The sequence below is a fragment of the Cucurbita maxima genome, unplaced genomic scaffold (assembly GCF_002738345.1).
Source record: "Cucurbita maxima cultivar Rimu unplaced genomic scaffold, Cmax_1.0 Cma_Scf00016, whole genome shotgun sequence".
Lineage (NCBI taxonomy): Eukaryota > Viridiplantae > Streptophyta > Magnoliopsida > Cucurbitales > Cucurbitaceae > Cucurbita > Cucurbita maxima.
Genome location: NW_019272032.1, coordinates 1089817 through 1110491, shown reverse-complemented (window position 1 = coordinate 1110491; position 20675 = coordinate 1089817). Strand labels below are relative to the sequence as shown.

At 34.0% G+C, this 20675-nt stretch overlaps 3 protein-coding genes across 4 annotated transcripts in view; 2 read left to right on the top strand and 1 right to left on the bottom strand.

Moving 5' to 3' along the window:
- LOC111491197 (cysteine and histidine-rich domain-containing protein RAR1) overlaps positions 1 to 2407 on the top strand; it is a 5790-nt gene extending 3383 nt beyond the window's left edge. The window contains exons 4-7 of the mRNA XM_023139993.1: positions 500 to 657; positions 1108 to 1340; positions 1462 to 1576; positions 2006 to 2407. Of these exons, the coding sequence (XP_022995761.1) occupies positions 500 to 657; positions 1108 to 1340; positions 1462 to 1554 (484 nt within the window). The 3' untranslated portion in view covers positions 1555 to 1576; positions 2006 to 2407. The remainder of the gene's footprint in view (positions 1 to 499; positions 658 to 1107; positions 1341 to 1461; positions 1577 to 2005) is intronic.
- A 4816-nt stretch (positions 2408 to 7223) lies between these two features.
- On the top strand, positions 7224 to 13510 carry LOC111491459 (LRR receptor-like serine/threonine-protein kinase ERL1). Its single transcript, XM_023140379.1, has 27 exons — positions 7224 to 7513; positions 7673 to 7811; positions 7907 to 7978; positions 8080 to 8151; positions 8246 to 8317; positions 8403 to 8474; positions 8568 to 8639; positions 8729 to 8800; positions 8893 to 8964; positions 9061 to 9129; positions 9783 to 9854; positions 9934 to 10005; positions 10085 to 10156; positions 10235 to 10306; positions 10387 to 10458; positions 10546 to 10617; positions 10693 to 10764; positions 10856 to 10927; positions 11005 to 11076; positions 11166 to 11237; positions 11318 to 11389; positions 11468 to 11539; positions 11630 to 11703; positions 11779 to 11910; positions 11984 to 12319; positions 12402 to 12772; positions 12871 to 13510. The coding sequence occupies exons 1-27, from the start codon at positions 7381 to 7383 to the stop codon at positions 13246 to 13248; spliced, it is 3000 nt and encodes a 999-aa protein (XP_022996147.1). The 5' UTR covers positions 7224 to 7380; the 3' UTR covers positions 13249 to 13510.
- A 324-nt stretch (positions 13511 to 13834) lies between these two features.
- On the bottom strand, positions 13835 to 19722 carry LOC111491222. 2 transcript variants are annotated; one of them, XM_023140023.1, is made up of 17 exons: positions 19076 to 19722; positions 18716 to 18817; positions 17999 to 18125; positions 17601 to 17709; positions 16863 to 16913; positions 16590 to 16684; positions 16430 to 16508; positions 16259 to 16321; positions 16067 to 16114; positions 15883 to 15935; positions 15508 to 15583; positions 15364 to 15429; positions 15208 to 15270; positions 15012 to 15080; positions 14878 to 14922; positions 14723 to 14799; positions 13835 to 14024 (listed from the first exon to the last, which is right to left on the bottom strand). In XM_023140023.1, exons 1-16 carry the CDS (start codon positions 19299 to 19301, stop codon positions 14752 to 14754), a joined length of 1320 nt encoding a protein of 439 aa, XP_022995791.1. In that variant the 5' UTR covers positions 19302 to 19722; the 3' UTR covers positions 13835 to 14024; positions 14723 to 14751. The 2 variants fall into 2 exon arrangements, with proteins under 2 accessions (XP_022995791.1, XP_022995793.1); XM_023140025.1 differs by lacking the exon at positions 13835 to 14024 and having other exon boundaries at positions 14721 to 14805.
- Between the last annotated feature and the right edge of the window lie 953 nt (positions 19723 to 20675).

Here is a 20675-nt window from a genome sequence, read left to right as displayed (position 1 = left end):
ATAAAAAAAAAAAAAAAAAAACGAGCCCACAAAAGGAAGCCCCATTACAGAAAGCTTCTTCAATCACGTAAGATAAGAACCCTAGTTGCTGCCGTCGAACTAACTCTAGCCGCTGTTGTCACCCAACTGCCGTAGACCGGTTATCTTTATATGCCGTCCTCATTCATGAGCTTATTCTTTGGGTTTAGTTCTGCCGTAGACCGGTTGTCTTTGTATGCCGTCCTCATTCATGAGCTTATTCTTTGGGTTTAGTTCGCAAAAACCCTTCTCTCTCTAATTGGTTAGCTTCAACAGTCATATGTGACATGTTCAGCATAGAATGTATTTTGTTTTGCTAACCTGTGTTTTTATAAATCTTTCCACAATTTATATAAGTGAGCGTGTATGTAATTTGTATTTATGACTAAGATTGAAGGTATGAACACGCTTAGGTTGGTCTTCAAAAGCATTTTAAGTTGAATTTAAGTTGTAGTTTTTATATTGACATTTTTCAATGAAGATGCAAGACCGGAAAACATACAACGGAAAAGCCAGTTTTGACCAAGCCTACCACTTCCGTGAAGAAGCCAAGTCCGGCTCCTGTGTCTTCCATGACAAATACATTAGGAAAAGAGTCATGCGCTAGGTGCCGGCAAGGTTTCTTTTGTTCTGATCATGGTAAGCCCGTTTTGTTACTTTTTTTCTAATTCTTCTCCGAAATTGGGGTGTTGTTGGGGCTTAGGTATATTTATTACGAGTATGAAGTTGCAGTAACAGAAAACCTTCCGTATTGATCAATTATTGCGGAAAATTTGAGAGGATTGGAATATGTATAGTATAGATTCATAAAATTTGTTAAGCTTGTCTTAGCTGTGTTAATGGACCATCTGCACAGAATTCAGCTAAAAAGTGAAGTTTTCATAGATTGAAGTTCAAATGCTTTGAGTGATTGTCTTCTTCTCAGTTCTATATTTTAAAATCTCTCTGCATCCTGTTCTATTATATCTTTGTCACAATTTTGCATCCAGGAGTGTTCGAATTCCTTGATTTTCTGTCATGGTTGATGAGTTTGGTATTCTCATCTTTTCTCAACTGTATGCTGTAATCTAATCCAAGTTTTGATCTTAGGTTCACAAGTCAAAGGCAATAACAAATCTATTAATCAAACCTCAAATTTACCCCCTGCAAGCAATATAGATTCTCAGGTCTCTCCTGCTCCAGCAAAAAAGACAGTAGGCATAAATGAACCTCAGATCTGCAAGAATAAGGGATGTGGCAAAGCTTTCACAGAGATGGATAATCATGACACTGCCTGTAGTTACCATCCCGGACCTGCAGTCTTTCATGACCGGCTGAGAGGGGTGAGATACATATGTTTACTAAACTTGAAATACCACTATTTTTGTCATCATGGTGCTTCAATATAAACTGCCAAACAATGATATTTATATTTTCTTATTGTACTATACATTTGATTTTCAGTGGAAATGCTGCGACGTTCACGTTAAGGAATTTGACGAGTTTATGGAAATTCCACCCTGCACTCATGGTTGGCACACTGCAGATTCAGCATAACTATACAACAGAGGTGGACAAGGTATCTATGTTTATTTTAGTAGGTCCCTTTTTTTTCTTTTTTTTGTTAATGAGTAATCTTATTTTAGAAGTATATTATGAGGATGTTCTCTGCCCTCTTATCTTCTTTTTATATATATGAAATCAGTAAGTTTTTGTTTCTTATTAAGTGAAATCTCACTCTAGACATAATGATATTGCAATTCCTCTACTCTTCATCTTCCTTTCAAAATTAATGTATTCGTGACTTGTTGAACTACCGGGAGCTTTGCAAAGATACTATATTTCCGTCAGAGACATATCTCACAATTAGGTATATTGGATAGGGTTTCCAAGATCTTTATTTTCCTTCGTTTTATAGTGCAATCTTGTGTTTCTATGAAGACTTCAGAGAGTGAACTGGTTGATCATATCTGATTCTTGCGTTCTTCTCCTTTTGACTTATGAACAGGAGAAATATCTGTGGAGATCAAGGTACCCTCATCAAGCATATATACAAAATGGAGCTGCGTGTTGTTTCTGCATTTCACGTTCTACTCTCTCGATTGAACTTTTAAATTGATCATAGAGAGATGTGCTTGCATATGTCTTGACCGTCGAATGTTATGCACTGCTGATCCTGCAATATAACAGTCTTAACCCTTGGAAGCTATATAATTGATGTCATATTCGCTACAAATGCTCATTTTATGTGTGGTTTCAATAATTGAACATTGCACTCTCCTTTCATCTGTGATAGAAAATGACAGTTCGATTGAGTGAGTGATATATGTATCCATTCCATGTTCTATCTGTTTTAACTTCCACGAGTTTCAATTTCAATATAGGGTTTCTTCTTTGATAGGATTGTGTATATTGGGAATTTCAGCTACTTCAACTATATAATCAGCTTAGATGCAATCTGTGTATTGCCTGTTACTGCTGCATATGAAGCTCTTTGCAACGGTAATTACTTATTTTATTTTACCCATTTGATTACGTTTTTATCTCTCATCTTTTTGGTTTGTGAAGAGGAAATACTGAAGCCTATTTCTGTTTCTTACCTTTATTATCATCATTATTTTTACCACTGTTATCGCTGCAACAATTTCTTTGCACATAAAAGACGGATGATTTACACTTTGCATAAAGAATAATAATCTTTGAAAAATAAATATTTTAAATTATTGTTTTATTTAATATTTTTTATTATTTATTTTACATTTTATAATTAAAAATGATAAAATAATGACTTTTTTTCTTTTTTTTTTTCTTTTGAAAAATAGAATGCAAACAATCTTTATTTTGTCATGGTCTGATTTTGCTTCCATATTTAGTTAATCACTACACAAATATTTGGATTTAGGACAAATAATTGTGTTTGTCACCATTTACATGGACCTACTTCTCATTCCATTTGTGGGAATTTGTTGATCTATAAACTGTCCCTAACGAACGATTAGTTGCCAATAAACTTTTCGGCCTCATATGAGAATAGAAAACTGAAGCATTTTCTACATCAGTGGATGACAAATCGCGAACATAATAATTTTTGGTTGACCATGTTCCTAGAAAAAAGATACGGAGGAATTTCGGACCAAACACGACGAGGAGAAGGGATAGCATGATATTGACGAGTAATTAGCATTTAGTCTTGCGTTAATCATTGAATAACGGCGAATTAATCAAAAGAAGGGATGAATAACTTGAAATATCAAAAAATCGAGTTTAAAATTAAAAGTTTTTTTTGGGAATTTTCCTCCTCCTAACTACTCATTCAAATTGATAGACTGAGCGCATTGAGTTTGGTAGGTGAAATTATTGAGAGTATATATATAGGGTTTGGTTATTTATATTACAATTGCATTTAATTTTCATTTATACGTTCAAACCTTCCTTGTAATTAAATGAAGAAGAATACAATAATTCGTTACAATAATTTTAAATTATAAATTATGAAATGGACTTTTCAACACCCAAATATTGCGGTTCTTATTACCATCAATATCCACGTCATATAAAGATATACTATATTCAACCATTTTTAGGTACCAATATGATTTTATTATTTAAACTTTATATATATATATATATATATATATTTTATATTTAGTCTCTCTTCAAATTTTATCAATAAATAATTTTATGATCTATATTTGATCAAGATCTCGAAATTTTTATGAATTTTGAATAAATTTAAAATTAATTGACCTAAGGAAAGGATGATATAGTAATTAATACAAACTAACCTTTATAGCCTAAACTTTAGTTTGACCATGTGGGTAAAAGGGAGATTTTTTTAGAAGCTAAATTTTAAAATAAAAAGTTTTATTAAATTAGGCCTAACAAATATAAAAATTAAAAATTAAAAAAAAAAAAACAAAAAATATTAAATGTGGTTTACAAGTATGTTGGGATTGTTTATAAATTGGAAAATAATTTTTTAATTTTTTTTTTAAGGAAATTATTATTTTATCCAATAAAAAATGAAATAAAAAAAATAAAAATTGGGTGTGTTCCGTTGGAACAGGCGACCAAATAATGCAAAAAAAAATTAAAGACAGTACCCTTTTAACTGCCACGTCACTCAATTATAACCCTACACTCCAACTCCATCTCTTTTCTTTATAATTTGAACCACTTTTCTTTTTTTATTTGGTCAATTTTTTAAATATATAATTAACCTTAAACTTTTACATTTATTATGCTATGATTGTGGATTTTTAATTCTAATTATTTTAGTTTTCGTAGTTATTTTTGTTGTCAATCGTTTTCCAAATAAATCATAAATTATACATCATTCCATCAAATTTAACGTAAACTAAATTAAAATGCATTTTTTTATGTTATTTAACCACTCGTGTCGAGATTTAACACAAGTCTTCTTAGCATATTGTTCTCGTTAAGATACATTGTAAAAAAAATTCAAAAGCATTATAGAAAAATTTTTAGAAGGTCAATCAGTCAGATGCATCTTCTATGACTTATCCCATATACCATATCCTTACTCACATATATTCTATAAAAATTTAAAACATGTGGAAGGGTAATTTAGTAATTTTATATTTTTGCAAAATTAAATTTGACAAAAAAAATTGTTTATTATCTATTTTTCATAAACATCTTCAAAATTCTAAAAAATAATTTTTTTTTAAAGAAATACTAAAATTACCATTAAAAAATTTAGGAAAAAAGCAAAAATTTAAAACATGTGGAAGGATAATTTAGTAATTTTATATTTTTGCAAAATTAAATTTGACAAAAAAAAAATTGTTTATTATCTATTTTTCATAAACATCTTCAAAATTCTAAAAAATAATTTTTTTTTTAAGAAATACTAAAATTACCATTAAAAAATTTAGGAAAAAAAGCAAAAATTTAAAACATGTGGAAGGATAATTTAGTAATTTTATATTTTTGCAAAATTAAATTTGACAAAAAAAAATTGTTTTATTATCTATTTTTCATAAACATCTCCAAAATTCTAAAAAATAAAATATTTTTGAAGAAATACTAAAATTACCATTAAAAAATTTAGGAAAAAAAAAGCAAAAATTTAAAATAGTAAATAATTGTGAGTGTGTTTAGTTAATTTTAGAATATTTTAAGGTGTAGAAGAAGAGAGAGAAAAAATAAAAAAAGCAATTATGAATAAATGATATAAAAAAAATGGAAATTATGGAAAATAGAATAGGGATAGGGTTTAGGGTATCACGAGACCTACCACGCCTCTCATTAATGAATTCTCTCTTTAGGCCCCCACCCCTTTTTTATTATTATTATTATCATTATTATTAACACTCATTTTTTAATATATTAAACATTTATATTTTATTTTAGAGTAATTTTAATATTAAAAAATATGACGAAATTTTAAAAATAATATTTAAAACTCTGGACTTTATTAAAAAGAAAATTTATTAGTAGATCATCCTGCAACTTTTTTTAAATTTTGTAATAAATTTTTTAAAATAAAGTATTATTTGTTTCCTTCAAAATCAAAAATTTTAAAATTTTAATTATTTGAAGTTTTAAGGATAATTTTAAAACAAAAAAAAATAAAAAAAATGCAAAAAGTATTTCTTAATTTAGGGGAAAATAAAATAAAATGAAAATAGAGCCACTTTCTTGTCACTGCTCCCGTGGGGCCCACACCTGATTACGGAAACTTTATTTATTTATTTAATTAGAAAAAAAAAAAGTGTAAAGGAAAGGAAAGGAAGCAGAATGAAGCCGGCGGAACAGTAGCTGAGTGAGTAAACATATAATGCACTCTTTTTCTGACACCTTCACACATTATTACATTTTTTTTTAAATATTTATACACAAAATTAATTAATTTAACTATTTATTATACATAAAATTGTTAGTAAATATAGTTTTATAAGGATTCCACAATCTACCCCTTCAAAGTTGTCCTTACAGGCACTTATTCATTTCTCTAATCGATGTGGGATCTCACACGTAATCTATAGTGTAGCAACTAAACCACGTAAGTTTAAGTAATACCGAAAGAAAGTGGCTCTATTAGGTGACCTTATAAAACATTCATATGAGTCAAGCCACAATATGTGTAAAGAAACTCTATTAGTTTTGTCGAGAATATGAGTGATGTCTTACATCGGCTAATTAACGAGATGATCATAAATTTATCCTTTCGGATTCCCAAAAGAGAGAAGGAAAAAGGATGTTTGTATTATTTGTAGAGTCCCAATGCGAATGAAAAGTGTGTCTCTCTATAAGCAGCCATGCAGAGAGTATTGCAGATAATTTGGAATTGACCAAAGTACCCCTCTGAAGGGAAGGGCATTTTCGGACTTTCATGCATCCTACTACTACTACTACTACTACTACGACACCTCCTCTAAATGGCTAGCTGCCTGTCTGTGTATGAATGAAAAGAAGAAGACACCCGACAGCACACAGTGACCAAAGCTCCTACGCGACACAACTTAATTTAATTTAACTCATAATTACCAATTTTAAAAGTTTATAATAATTTTCAAATAATAATATTATTATTAAAAAAAAAAAAAAAAAGTTAATGGTAATATGCAGCAGAGTTCTGACCCTGTTTCTTCTGCTGTCTCGTCTTTTTTAACTCTTACCTTTTGACTTTTCCATTAATAAATACCCATTTTTCTTATATAAATAATAATAATTTAAAATAAAAAAATGATTTTTAGAGAAATATTTATTAAAAATAAATAAATAAATAAGAAACATGGTGCGTGAGTTGGCTCATGGATGTGACATGTATAACATAACTGATAACACATCAAACATTCACTCACATGACATGCTCACGCCTCGCTTCCCCTCCTAATTTAATTATATATATATTTAAAAATTCGTTATGTTTTTTATTAATTTTAAATAATTTTTTTAGTTATTTTAAAATTTTATAATCTAAATAAAAAAAAGTTATATATTAAATTTATAATTTAAACAAATTTGTAAAGATAATAAACTAAAAAATTTAGATATTAAATTTGTAATTTATTTATTTACACACGTTTGGTTGGTGTAGGGCGTGAAATGCTAGACATACACGCGCCACACGCGCGAGAAGCAAAGCGCGTGGAAGAAGGATCTGCGACGTTGAGGCGCAGAAATCACTTCAGGAAACGGTAGTACGAATCACGGCCTCTCTCTCTCTCTCTCTCTCTCAGTCTCAGTCTCTCCGCCGTCTCTTCACCGCCGTTTAACTCTCTCTGCCTCTCTCTCTCTCCTCATAAATTTCTAACTCGGCCTTCACACTTCGTTCCCTGTCTCTCTTTCTCTCTGTTTCGTTTGGCATTTATTCTGGCTCGTTCTGTTCATTTCCCTTCTGGGATTCTTTCAGAAATGAAGCTCCTCCCCTTCCTTCCATGGCCGAACCTCCTCCTCCTCCTCCACATGGCCTTCCTCGCCCTCCTCTTCTCATTTTCTTCTCCCCTGTTTCATTCTTCCATGGCTTCTTCACATCCTCAGGATGAAGGTAATGCTCTGTTTCATTGTACCGACATTAGAGAATCACTTGAAACCGTCGCCATTTTTGGGTTTTCCCACTTTTTTGGTTTCCATTTTGTAAACTAAGATCATGTGTTGGGCGTATGAATCTTGGGCTAAGGATCTTCTTTATTGTCATTTTCTATAGGACGAGCTCTAATGTCAATCAAAGCCTCGTTTAGCAATGTAGCTAATGTGTTGCTCGATTGGGATGATGATCATAACAACGATTTCTGTTCATGGCGTGGGGTTTTCTGCGACAATCTTAGTCTTTCGGTTGCTGCTCTGTGAGTTTTCGTCTCTGTTTGAGTTCTTTTGCTGCTTTAATGCTATGTTTAATGGGTTTTTTTTCTCATTTTCTCTGTTATTTCTGGGTTTGAAGGAACTTGTCCAACTTGAATCTGGGTGGGGAGATTTCACCAGCCATCGGAGATTTAAGAAACTTACAGTCAATGTACGTTACCATCAATTTCATCTGACACTCTTTTTTCTTGTCAAAAGCTCAACACGGTGTGTTCTGCGTTCTTGGTGTTCATTGTTGCTATGTATTGACAGTGATTTTCAAGGAAACAAACTGACTGGACAAATCCCTGATGAGATTGGTAACTGTGGTCTTCTCGTTCATTTGTAAGATTTCTCTTCCTCCATAGCTCTCATTTTGAACTTTTAGTTAGAAATGGCTTTATATCTACAGCATTACTTGAGCTCTGCTCTCTTACAGGGATTTATCTGATAATTTGCTCTATGGGGACGTCCCCTTCACTGTTTCCAAGCTGAAGCTGCTTGAGTTCTTGTATGTTTACCTTGTCCTTGTCTTTCTGCACCCACATTTGTAAATCATAGCTTTCTGGATATTGAACTATTTCCCCTCATTGCAGAAATCTGAAGAACAATCAGTTGACTGGCCCCATCCCTTCTACTCTTACTCAGATTCCTAATCTGAAAACTCTGTAATTTCCTCACTTCCTTGTTTGGCTTGAGAATGTGATATTAGATCCTTCTTGAGTTCTCTAGTGTTCTTAATTGGTGTGTTCCTGTTGTAGTGATCTTGCACGAAACCAGCTTACTGGAGAGATTCCTAGGCTAATCTATTGGAATGAAGTACTGCAATATCTGTAAACATTTCTTCACTCAAGTCTCATCTACATGTTTGTGCTAGGATGATCATTCTACTAGGAGTTTAACTTTGATTTTGTGCTGTCAGCGGGTTACGAGGGAACTTCTTGACGGGGTCGCTGTCCTCCGATATGTGTCAGCTGACTGGCTTGTGGTACTTGTAAGTGTGAGCTATAGTTAGTCATTGCCTTTTATCTATGGGCTCTTCATGGTTATTGAACTCTTGTCTGGTTTTGCTGGTCTTATCTTCAGTGATGTAAGGGGGAACAATTTGACTGGAACTATACCTGATAGCATAGGGAACTGTACAAGTTTTGAAATTCTGTAAGCTTTCAGCTGATTTTTCTGTGGGATTTGTTTTGATGTTTCTTCATATGAACTAGTTATGATGTCTATATTGGTGTTTCTTGTTTATCTCAGGGATATATCCTACAACCAGATCTCAGGGGAGATTCCTTACAACATTGGATTTCTTCAAGTAGCTACTTTGTAAGAATTCTATGAACTTGTGTGTGTGTGATACCACGTCGGTTGGAGAGGGGAACGAAGCATTCCTTATAAGGGTGTGGAAATCTCTCCCTAATCAGACCAGATGCGTTTTAAAATTGTGAGGTTGAGGGCTAATGTGCCAAAGCGGACAATATCTGCTAGCGGTGAGTTTAGGCTATTACAAATGGTATTAGAGCCAGACATCGATCGGTGTGCTAGTGAAGACGTTGGGCCCCCACGGGAGTGGATTGTGAGATCCCACATCGATTGGAGAGGGGAATGAAGCCTACCTTATAGGGGTGTGGAAACTTTTACCTAGCAGATGCGTTTTAAAAATCTGGAGGGAAAGCCCAAAGAAGACAATATCTACTAGTGGTGGGCTTGGGCTGTTACAAATGGTATCAGTGCCAGACACTGGGCGGTGTACCAGTGAGGATGCTGGACCACCCCCAAGGGGTGTGGATTGTGAGATCCCACATCGGTTGGAGAGGGTTACAAAGCATTCCTTGTAAGGGTGTGGAAAACTATACCTATCAAATGCATTTTAAAGTCGTGAGGCTGACGGCTAACAGGTCAAAGCGGACAATACCTCTTTAATAGACTCAGCTGTCTCTCGTGCAGATTTACTCAGCTGTCTACTCTTTTTGTTACAGATCATTACAGGGAAACAGGTTGACTGGTAAGATTCCCAATGTCATTGGATTGATGCAGGCCCTTGCTGTCCTGTAAGCCAACTTCTAAATATAATTTCTAGCCATGAGTTCATTCATGACATTATAGTGCTAATTTCATGCCATGGTCCAGGGATTTGAGTGAGAATGAGCTTGAAGGGCCAATTCCCCCAATATTTGGCAACCTATCCTACACAGGGAAATTGTAAGTTTTGCTCTCATAATGCAACTAAAAAGTTCTGAAATCTCTATATGGCGCCTCACTATCCATTCTCTTGGAATAGATACCTACACGGAAACAAGTTGACCGGGCCGATACCCCCTGAGCTCGGCAATATGTCAAAGCTTAGCTACCTGTATGTTTGTCCTGCCTCTAATGCTATTTCTTGGTTATTTACTTGAAACCGTAGTAACCTGAGTTTTGTTCTTCACAGGCAACTAAATGATAATCAACTAACAGGAACAATTCCATTTGAACTTGGAAAATTGGATCAGTTGTTTGAATTGTGAGATATTCTTTCAGTTTCTAATCGTTCATAATATTGCCAAAACTTAGACTTATGAGGTTCGTATTCTTGTTGCTCAGGAATCTAGCTAACAATTACCTTGAAGGACCCATTCCTCACAACATCAGTTCTTGCACTGCACTGAATCAATTGTATAATACCTACTGCTAATCATTCAAATATCAAAAGGGTTTGTTTTGTTGTATGTGTATGTTGACTATATGTTTCTATTTTGGTAGTAATGTTCATGGAAACCGTCTCAACGGATCGATCCCTCTCGGCTTCCAAGAACTGGAGAGCTTAACCTATTTGTAAGTGTTTCATAGCACAAGTTCATCTACAATCATAATTGGCAGATAGTTCATTGAGTGAATTTTTTTTCACAGGAATCTCTCAGCTAATAACTTCAAAGGCAGGATTCCAGTTGAGCTGGGACGCATAGTTAACCTTGATACATTGTAAGTTCATTTGTTCTCTTCATCTAGAAGTTCTGTTATTCTTTTCATAGCGACCGTCTTTTAACCTTGCCTAAATCTCCATTTTATCCAGGGATCTATCTCGAAACTACTTCTCGGGTCCAGTTCCTGCGTCTGTTGGTGATTTGGAACACCTTCTTATCCTGTAATAACCCTCTTTCATCTGAATTATTTCATAGTTTCTGAAGCTTAAGTGATGTTTCTGATATGAATCACTTGCAGCAATTTGAGTGCCAATCGACTCGTCGGGCCATTACCTGCAGAGTTTGGGAATCTTCGAAGTGTTCAAACTATGTAAGGATTGGTAGCTTCAAGATTGATCATAATAGCATTATGATAGTCTAATGAAATTTGATCATATCATTACTTGCCTGCTTTGATAGTGATATGTCATTCAACAACTTCTCTGGTAGCATTCCCATGGAGTTGGGTCAGCTGCAAAACATTGTCTCCCTGTATGTTCTTCTCTCACAACATTACTTCCTTCCCTTTCGAGTTCCTTTCATGTCAATTGATATCATTTTTCCATTCCCAGAATTTTGAACAACAATCATTTGCAAGGGAAGATACCTGATCAGCTGACAAATTGTTTTAGTCTTACCAATTTGTAAGCTCTGTTCATCCTTCATCAGTATGAACCACTTGCTTCCTTGTCTTCTGATTCATCTTTCTGATACTCATTCAGGAACTTGTCATACAATAATCTATCTGGTATTTTACCTCCCATGAAGAACTTCTCTCGATTCCAACCTGATAGGTAACGAAAACGAGCTTTACTCGATCGAAATGCTATATGTTTAATGATGTCCTGTTCTTCATTTGATCATAGTTCATAATTTTACATCAGCTTTATTGGGAATCCTCTGCTGTGTGGAAACTGGCTGGGATTGATCTGTGGACCTTATATGGGAAAACCTCCAGGTAGTTAGCTGAACCCTGATGCTATATAGAAAGAACTGGAACTGTTCATGCTGATTGAATTCTTGTGTCGTGCAGTAATGTTGTCTCGGACAGCGGTTGTTTGTATGACGTTTGGATTCGTTATATTGTTGTCGGTAGTTATAATTGCCGTGTGTAAGTCGAATCCGTCGAAGCAATTGATGAAAGGTTCTAGCAAGACTGGGCAAGGTAAGGCTTCTACCTATATTTCTCAGAATGTGCTGAGTTATGTCTGTTGATTGATAATGTTCCAATCATTCAGGTCCTCCAATTGTGGTACTTCATATGGATATGGCTATTCACACGTTCGACGACATTATGAGAATGACCGAGAATCTAAGCGAGAAATACATTATTGGCTATGGAGCTTCGAGCACTGTGTACAAATGTTCACTGAAGAATTCCCGACCTATTGCAATTAAGCGACTTTACAATCACTACGCTCACAATTTACGGGAGTTTGAGACCGAACTTGAAACCATTGGTAGTATCAGACATAGAAATCTTGTTGTACTTCATGGTTATTCATTATCTCCCTGTGGGAATCTCCTTTTCTATGACTACATGGAAAATGGTTCACTTTGGGATCTGCTTCATGGTAATTTTCACTCCTTCAACATGAAATGCTGCTGATTTTTGAATACTAACTTGTTCTTAACTTGTTCTAACTAATCCAATAGGGCCAGGTAAGAAGGTTAAACTGGATTGGGAAGCACGGTTGAAGATAGCCGTAGGAGCTGCACAAGGGCTTGCATATCTTCACCACGACTGCAACCCACGAATCATTCACCGGGACGTCAAGTCTTCTAATATTCTACTGGATGAAAACTTTGAGGCTCATCTTTCTGATTTTGGGATTGCCAAATGTATCCCAACTGCCAAAACACATGCCTCGACGTATGTGCTTGGAACAATTGGCTATATTGATCCGGAGTATGCTCGGACCTCTCGGCTGAACGAGAAATCCGATGTTTATAGCTTTGGCATTGTTCTTCTGGAACTACTGACTGGAAAGAAAGCTGTGGATAATGAGTCAAATTTGCATCAACTGGTTTGTTCACTTCAAATCACTTTCCAACTTCCATTCCATATGATATCTATCATATTTTGCTTAAATCTGAATTTATTCCCATCTCTATGAACTGCTAGATATTGTCAAAGACTGATAACAATACTGTGATGGAAGCTGTTGATCCTGAAGTTTCAGTCACCTGTATGGATTCAGCTCATGTCCGGAAAACGTTCCAGCTTGCTCTCCTCTGCACAAAACACAATCAAGCTGAACGACCAACAATGCACGAAGTTGCACGAGTTTTGATCTCCCTCCAGCAACCACCTGCATTGAAACAAACTCCATTCCCTACCAAAACATTGGATTACGCCCAATTTGTGATCGACAAGGGTCAGAATCAAAATGCAAAAGGACAGGAGGAGGAGCAGCAGAAATCCGACGTGGATTCATCCGATGCTCGGTGGTTTGTTCGGTTTGGGGAAGTTATATCAGAACAACACAGTTTGAATCAATAGAACACTGTTTTAATGATGTTCTTAGAAATGCACACACAAGGAAAAGGGAAGGATGATAGCAAAGAAAAAGAATGTGTAGTTTGTTTTGTTTTGCTGAAGGTTAATATTGTAGCTAGCTGCAGTTTAGCTATCTATATATATATATTTAGACGCTAAGCTTTTGTGTTTGTGCAGCTCTAAAATGTTGTGCATTCAGTTTCACATCAGAAATATGAAATATTTGTATGAACATCATATTTAACTCTCAAACTCGTTCTGCATTACACTACTTGGGATCCCTTTTTCTTATTCATCCAACTTCAATATTGTGATTGTAATTCTTAAGGTAGATATTGATTCAATAAATAGTATACATTGTATATATTTTTCATATGATTGTTACACCATGTTTTATAAGTTATTAATAAAGGCATACTGAGGAAAAAAGTATTCAAAAAATGTAAACAACACAAATGAATAATTAATAATTGATTCTTGTAGTACAGAAAATAATATCATTACGTTATATAACAAGTAAATAATATAAAATTTAAAAATATTATATATGTAATTAAAATAATTTTATAAATAGTTTAGAGAATGGAGTTATCTATTTAAAAATTTCTTTAATCTATTTACAAAGCTCCATATGCATAAAATTAATGAACCATGGAGAAAAGAAAGGAGCTTAAGTAATAATCTACCCAAAAAATTGCCTCATGTCATATGTTGCCAGAACGAGAACATCAATGAGCTCATTGGGTGGAATGAAGAATGAAGAATGAAGAATGAAGAAACTGCAATGACATGGAATATTTTGTAAGCAAAAAATTTCTATACCTCAGAATATGAACTCATATATATGTATAACATTAATCTACTCACTGCCAGCAATTATAAATTTATATTCTTCACACAAAAAAAAACGAACACACATATATAATATACAAAGTCAATAAAAATTAATTTGTAAGGGGAGGGTTGAGAAGTTTAAAAAAAAAATAATAATAATAATAATATCCGCAGGATTTTCACAAACAAATTAACTTTTAATTTTGAAAAAAAAAATCTCACCTTCAAATAACTTTTCCTCATTGAAGGTTTTGCTATTTGTTGAAAAATGAATTTTACAACAAATAGTTCTAAAATATATTTATTTAAAATTTGTTGCGTAACCTTCAAATAATGACAAATCGTTATTCATTTTCATATTTAAGGCCAAACGAAAAAATATTATAAATATAAATAAATAAAAATGTTAATATTAACACCTACATAAAAGAAGGGGAAAAACAAAATTAAATCGGATTGGCTTAAAATTACATGAAGATTCAAATAAACATATTTTGAAAGTATAAATTCTAAACAAGAAAAATATAGGTATGAGTAAGGCTTAATTCATTTAAGAAAATAAAACAAAAACAAAATAGTTGGGGTTTATTTTGTTAAAAATCTTACCAAAATTTAAGGTTTGGATTGAAGATATAAAGGTTACCTGGTAGAATCATCTCAAGGTTTTGGTTTTCACTTTGCTAAAAGACCTCGGGAATTTGGCAAAAGTATATCAACAACCTACAACTTGAATGCAATGAGTCGATGAGAATAGAATAAAAAGAACTTTAAACTCTAATTAAAAATTTTGTAATATACCTCATGCTCTTGATCAAGGAAGCCTGGGACATTCTCTTTTGAGCACTAACATATCAGAAATAAAAACACTTTTTGAGTGTAAGAAGAAGATGATTCAGTTAATAATGGAAGTGAAAACGATGAAAGAAGCTAACATTGTCCGAAAAATGCATTTTGCAATGAGATTTTGTATTGCATCGACGACATTCTGATGAAAGGGAGAGCTGTCAATGATACGAAATTGTTGAAACAAATAGAACAGGTTAGTCTTTAGAATCTTTATTTTATATAACAGAAGGTTAAATCTTAAATGATGAACAAAACTTGAGATGCACAGTATTTGGGTACTACCTTGCTAAGTAATTTAGTTGGTGGCTCGTCCGAAACATTCTTTTGATCTACACAGCTAAATTCCTAAAATACTCCAACAAAAAAAAATGTTCGAAACTTAGAACCCAATGGAATAAACTTGAAATTCAATATATATGGGGGCAAAATGAGGCTTACCGTGGACACAGTTGTTCCATCTTTACAATTCGCAACCACATCACATTCTTCATTATGTGACAGTCTCTGTACGAAAGAGCTTAGAGCTCATTACATTCAAATGTTGAAAAAACAAAGAATTTCAATGTCGTTACGAATTCCAACCTTATCAAGTGGCCGAGCTTTACATCTTTCAGCTTTTACACATTTCTCTTGTTTCGTATCTTGGAGAGAACTCGGTCTGTTGCACGTGAGATGTAAAAGATCAACAATATTAAGAATAAATGATAAACATCAGTAACATCTCCTGGTCAATTAACAAAAAGTAAATGAAAATAATCATAGATTCAGTTAATTAATCTTACTAATAAATCTAGAATATGCATACGGTCACTGATATGATCACCAATAAGTTATACAGACTCAAAGCAATGGAAATATGCTTCATAGTTACTAAAATTATAGTCATTAATTAAATCTTCAGAGTAAAGGTCTTTTACATGATAAATTTACAATTGCTGAAAGGTCTACCTCAATTACCTTCTTGTGCACTTGTTTCGTATTTGTGGATTGGATACACAAGGACTATTTACCTGCAATTGTTGGAGCATCAGTGCTACAATAAATTTTTAGTAACAATTAAAGGAGAAACAAAAATTTCAAATTGTTTACAAAATCAATGACATAGACTCAACTAAGATTGTAAAACAGTCTGATGGCTTACATCATATGTGTGCTCTGTAGCCCTCTCTGATGTCTTCAGGCGAAACACCTAAAACAATCAAATAAAAGCTGTGATTAAAATTATGGTGCAGAATACTTGCCCATTACCCTATAGTAAATCAAGAATTTTCATCAAGACGCTGGTACATATATCAGCACAAAAAATGAAAACAATACATGCTAAACATTTTACTTGAAACTCAGGTATTTGTGGTTTGCTCTTCTTTGGTGGGAGCAAAGTAGGAGCCTCAAGGATCTGCTTAATCAAAAAAGGGTAATAAGATCACAAAAACTATGGAATACATCTTATATGAATAACATCTGAGGTAAAAGAAATTGTGCCAATCACAACAACAATACTTACTTTTCGGTTCAGCGGGCGTGCTTTAAAGTTAGAAGCATTTGATTTATTATGTTCACTTGCAGTTGAGTTGATTTTAGATCTGAAATTCAGAACTCAAATTAGTATGTTGAATGAGCTTAAGAAAGAAAAACTTTATTTTTATTCAAATAAAGCTGAGTACCTGCATCTTTGTGCTCTAATTGCTGTCTCAAGGTTGGGCTCTTTAGGTATGGTAGATTTAAATCTGGCGAAAGCTATATTAGCTTCGGAAACAACCTGTAGTAGCCATGTGGGTTAAATTCTAGTGGATGAACGAACTAAGAACATACATTATACTACAGTTATAATAAGTTTGCATATGCATAAGTATGTTAATAGTGAATGAATATGCATGGTAAATTAATTCAAATGAACTATTAGTAACGATTCCAGTTTCCAGGTACACATTGCTTACCTCTTTAGGCACCTTGTGTTGCAAACTTGCTTGACGCATCAAACGTGGGACCTACAGCAAAAAAGTTACTTAAAAACTTATGATACCAAAGGACTCACTCTGCAGGTTAGGCTGGAACTTGAGTAACTGCCAGATCTACAAAAACAGCTTAAATATAAATAAATTATCTTTTCTTTTTTGCTTTTCTTAATTTTTTTTTAAATATATATATATATTTTTGTGTGTGTGTGTGTGTTATCTGACAGCGGAAAGAAACAAATTCCAAGATGTACTCAAATATGCTTCATAAATGGTGTTACAAAGTGGGAGACGAATCAAAGAAAGCAATAACCATGATTAAATGGAAACAATATGCCAATCAGAAAAGACAAGTCCTGGCGACTGGACAACACTCTAGGATCAAGTCTTGATATCCTTCACAGCAGCTTCAAATAATCTTTGAATGGTTATCAGTACTATAAAGAACGCAAGACAAACAAATAATTGTAATTACTGACTGAGGTAACTGAACCATCTCAAATAATGGGTTTCATAACCTCTCATGCAAGCAGAAAAGATCGACACACTATTAGAAAACATATTTAATTTGAACACATGAAGTTTAATACTGTCTCCTCGTATCCGGGTCAAAAACTAATGTTTCATTCTCTTCCCTCTACAAAGACAAACATTTTTAGAAGATGGGTAGAATGCCAATTCAAAAAAAAAAAAAAAGTTGAAATAGAAGTTTCCACACACATTGGGAAAATAACCAGCCTCCAACTTTTGCCTCTTGGTAGCATGACTAATATTCAACGAGGAACGCTGTGAACTGGGCTCTACAATATCGCCCAAGCTGAACTGAAATCTAAGAAGTAAAAAATGGCCAGTGATTAAAAAATTGAAAAGTACATAAAATAAAGATTAAAAATAAATAGTGGTTATGCAGAAGATCATTTGAAGAGCTTAAAGCCCTTCTTTCACCAGAACAGGTTCCAAAATATTGAATGAGCAACAGCTATTACTCACAATCCTGATATAGCCTACCTTCATGGGGTGGAATGGGAAATGGCCCCATCATATTTCAAGAGTAAGCTTGAAAAGACTACAAACATCATTAATGCCAGTCAAGAATTATTTTAAGATATGATCATCACCTTCGCAAAACTGTGGTGGAGTGTATTCCTCGAGGTTGATTTTGCTTGGCCAAATAGCTTGCAGTTGGTTTCATAAAACTTGAACACCTAGGTAGATTTACCTTGACAGTAGACTCCATATTAATTCCTATAATGTCTCGAGCCAGTTAATTGTAGGATGGGAGTTAAGAGGGATGAAAATATTTCGGGTAATTACATTCCAAGTATAAAAAGGTAAATAAGCAGAACAGGATCTTCCAAACAGGAGTATAATTCTAACGAATGAATTACAATAAAACTGTTGCCTGCAACTCCTTTAATCAAAACCATTTCAAAGGGAGAAAAACTGCAACACACAAATATCACAAAAAAATTACGGAAAAACTTTGGTTTGGAATAGCCACCTAGGTGATGAAGTATACAAAATCCTACCGACGCTGAATCATCACAAAAATAAATACTTGGGCCTTATATGCCATGATGGTAGTCTGACCAATTTAGGAAGATCGCACCATTAATATAATTTGTTTGAACTGAAGAAAGAAAAAAGATTCAGAAATTCAGGATAGTGATGTCTGGATTGCAGGGGCGTTTTTCAGCCACATCATAAGATTTATAATTTGATATTATTTCACCATCATATTCATCGTTAACTATTAAAATAGCTCTTTTGGCACAGCATATTGCCGAGGTTGAATCCAACTGAACGAATAATAAAAGAAGAAATGCACATTATACCTGAATTTTCAGGGTCCTCCCGGTTGTTCTGGACACCTTTGAGTTCAATAGAGGTGCACTCTGCCCGCGCCTCTTTTTCCCCAGTCAATTTTACCACGAATGCTAAAAGACGAAAGAAAAAATCATGGCATAAGAATCAACATGAAAGACCAATTAGATTTTGATTTACTCTCCAAAATAATTGGATTTTATTCCCATGAAACCATAATGCACTAAAAACTATTCCAAAAGAATGCGTTGTCGTCAAAAATCAAATTCCACAGAACAGAATAATTCCATAACTTCAACATTTGTAACAGATATCCAATAAAATCGAAATCGCGAAGAGGCAAATGATCCATAAGAAAACAAAATGCTTACGAGAAGGTGGATAGGTTCCAGCGAATTTAAACCAATCCTCGGCTCCTCTCATCTCCGTCTCTGTCTCGGGGCGAGTAAAATCGTAATACATGGCGGCATCAAACTCGTAATCCAAATCAATCTCATCCGAATAAAACGGCTGGTCAGTAACCTCTTCCATTTCTTCATCCATCTCCATCCCCATCTCCATCTCCATCTCCGTCTCCTTCTCCATACAAAGCGCCATAATATCAACGTAAACGCGAAGAAATCAGAAAAAGTCCATGGATATCATCAACCGTCGTTCTACCGTTTTTCTTCTATGGAAAACGACGAATGAACCATGAATTGTTTATCTTCACAGAAATACGCAACCAAAAAAGCAGAATAAACCACGAATATCTCTACAACATTCCATCATCTCGAATCTCTCCCCTGTCCGCAAGAAAAATCTGCGGACATTCGGTTCATAACTCGAGACAAACATCAATTCGCCATGATCGAAAAGCGGAAAAGAAAGAACAGAAAGAAAATCATAACATTAGAAGGAATGTGTGTATGAAGTGGAAGTAGCCGGCGCTAGAGTTTGGACGAGGAAGCCATAGCCATGGAGGGAGGGAAGGAAGGAAGGAACAACAAGAAAGAGGAAGGGACGTGGTGGCGGGCAATTTCATAAGGTGCCCAATGGGATGCGCCCGTGTTTGAGTTTATTTATTTTCTTTTTTTTTTTTTTCTTTTTAAATTTTTGTTTTGAATTTGTGGGTCCCACCAGCGGAAAATGCATGGCCAGTCAGATCACATAACTGTTATTTGCATTTCATTTCTATTCAAAATTCCTCGTTGTTTATTTTGGGATAAGTATTTAACAAATGACCTTTTAAATTAAAATTTATTTTTAAATATTCCTGTCTTATTTAAGATCTCCCAATTTTTTCTTTTTAAATCAAGTCCTTAATAAAAATAGATATTTATTTCTAATTTTATTAATATGTTTATGTCTTTTTGTTGACTTGGAATTATATGTCCTTTTATTTTGTCTCAAGAATATTTTTTAAATAAATTTTAATTAATTTTTTTAAAAGAATTATTACCACGGATTTTTTAAATATTTTTTTAACTTTTAAAAGGTCTTAAAATTACCCTTCAATTTTTACCAATTTTATTAATACTTTTAAACCTTAAAAAAACACATTTTTAAACTTTTTAAAAAAATTAAAAATGCTTTTAATTTTTTTTTTTTAACAGTGTGATGTCCGACATTAATTGGTAACAAGAACAAAACACCTAAACATGTGGAAACCTTCCCTCTATTAGACGCGTTTTAGGGGAAGTCTGAAACGAAAAGCCCAAAGAAAATAATATATGCTAGCAGTGGGCCTGGGTCGTTATAAATGGTATCAGAGCTAGACACCAAACGATGTACTAGCCTTCTCGCTGTTTCCCGAAGGGGGTAGACGTGAGACGATGTGCCAATAAGGACACTGGGTCACGAAGGGGGTGGATTTGGTGACGGTCTCACATCGATTGGAGAAAAGAACGAGTAACAGCGAGGACGATGAACTCAAAAAGGGGTAGATTGTGATGTCCCCTGGTTGGTTGAAGAGGTTGGGAAGGAAAACAA

Coding starts and splice junctions, on each gene's coding strand:
- LOC111491459 (XM_023140379.1), top strand. CDS start 7,381: ATGAAGCTCCTCCCCTTCCTTCCATGGCCGAACCTCCTCCTCCTCCTC. Junction 8,318..8,402: donor CTGAAGCTGCTTGAGTTCTT/GTATGTTTACCT, acceptor CCCTCATTGCAG/AAATCTGAAGAACAATCAGT. Junction 12,773..12,870: donor AGTCAAATTTGCATCAACTG/GTTTGTTCACTT, acceptor ATGAACTGCTAG/ATATTGTCAAAGACTGATAA.
- LOC111491222 (XM_023140023.1), bottom strand. CDS start 19,301: ATGGCGCTTTGTATGGAGAAGGAGACGGAGATGGAGATGGAGATGGGG. Junction 17,710..17,998: donor TCCACCACAGTTTTGCGAAG/GTGATGATCATA, acceptor TTTACTTCTTAG/ATTTCAGTTCAGCTTGGGCG. Junction 15,081..15,207: donor CAACTAAATTACTTAGCAAG/GTAGTACCCAAA, acceptor TATCATTGACAG/CTCTCCCTTTCATCAGAATG.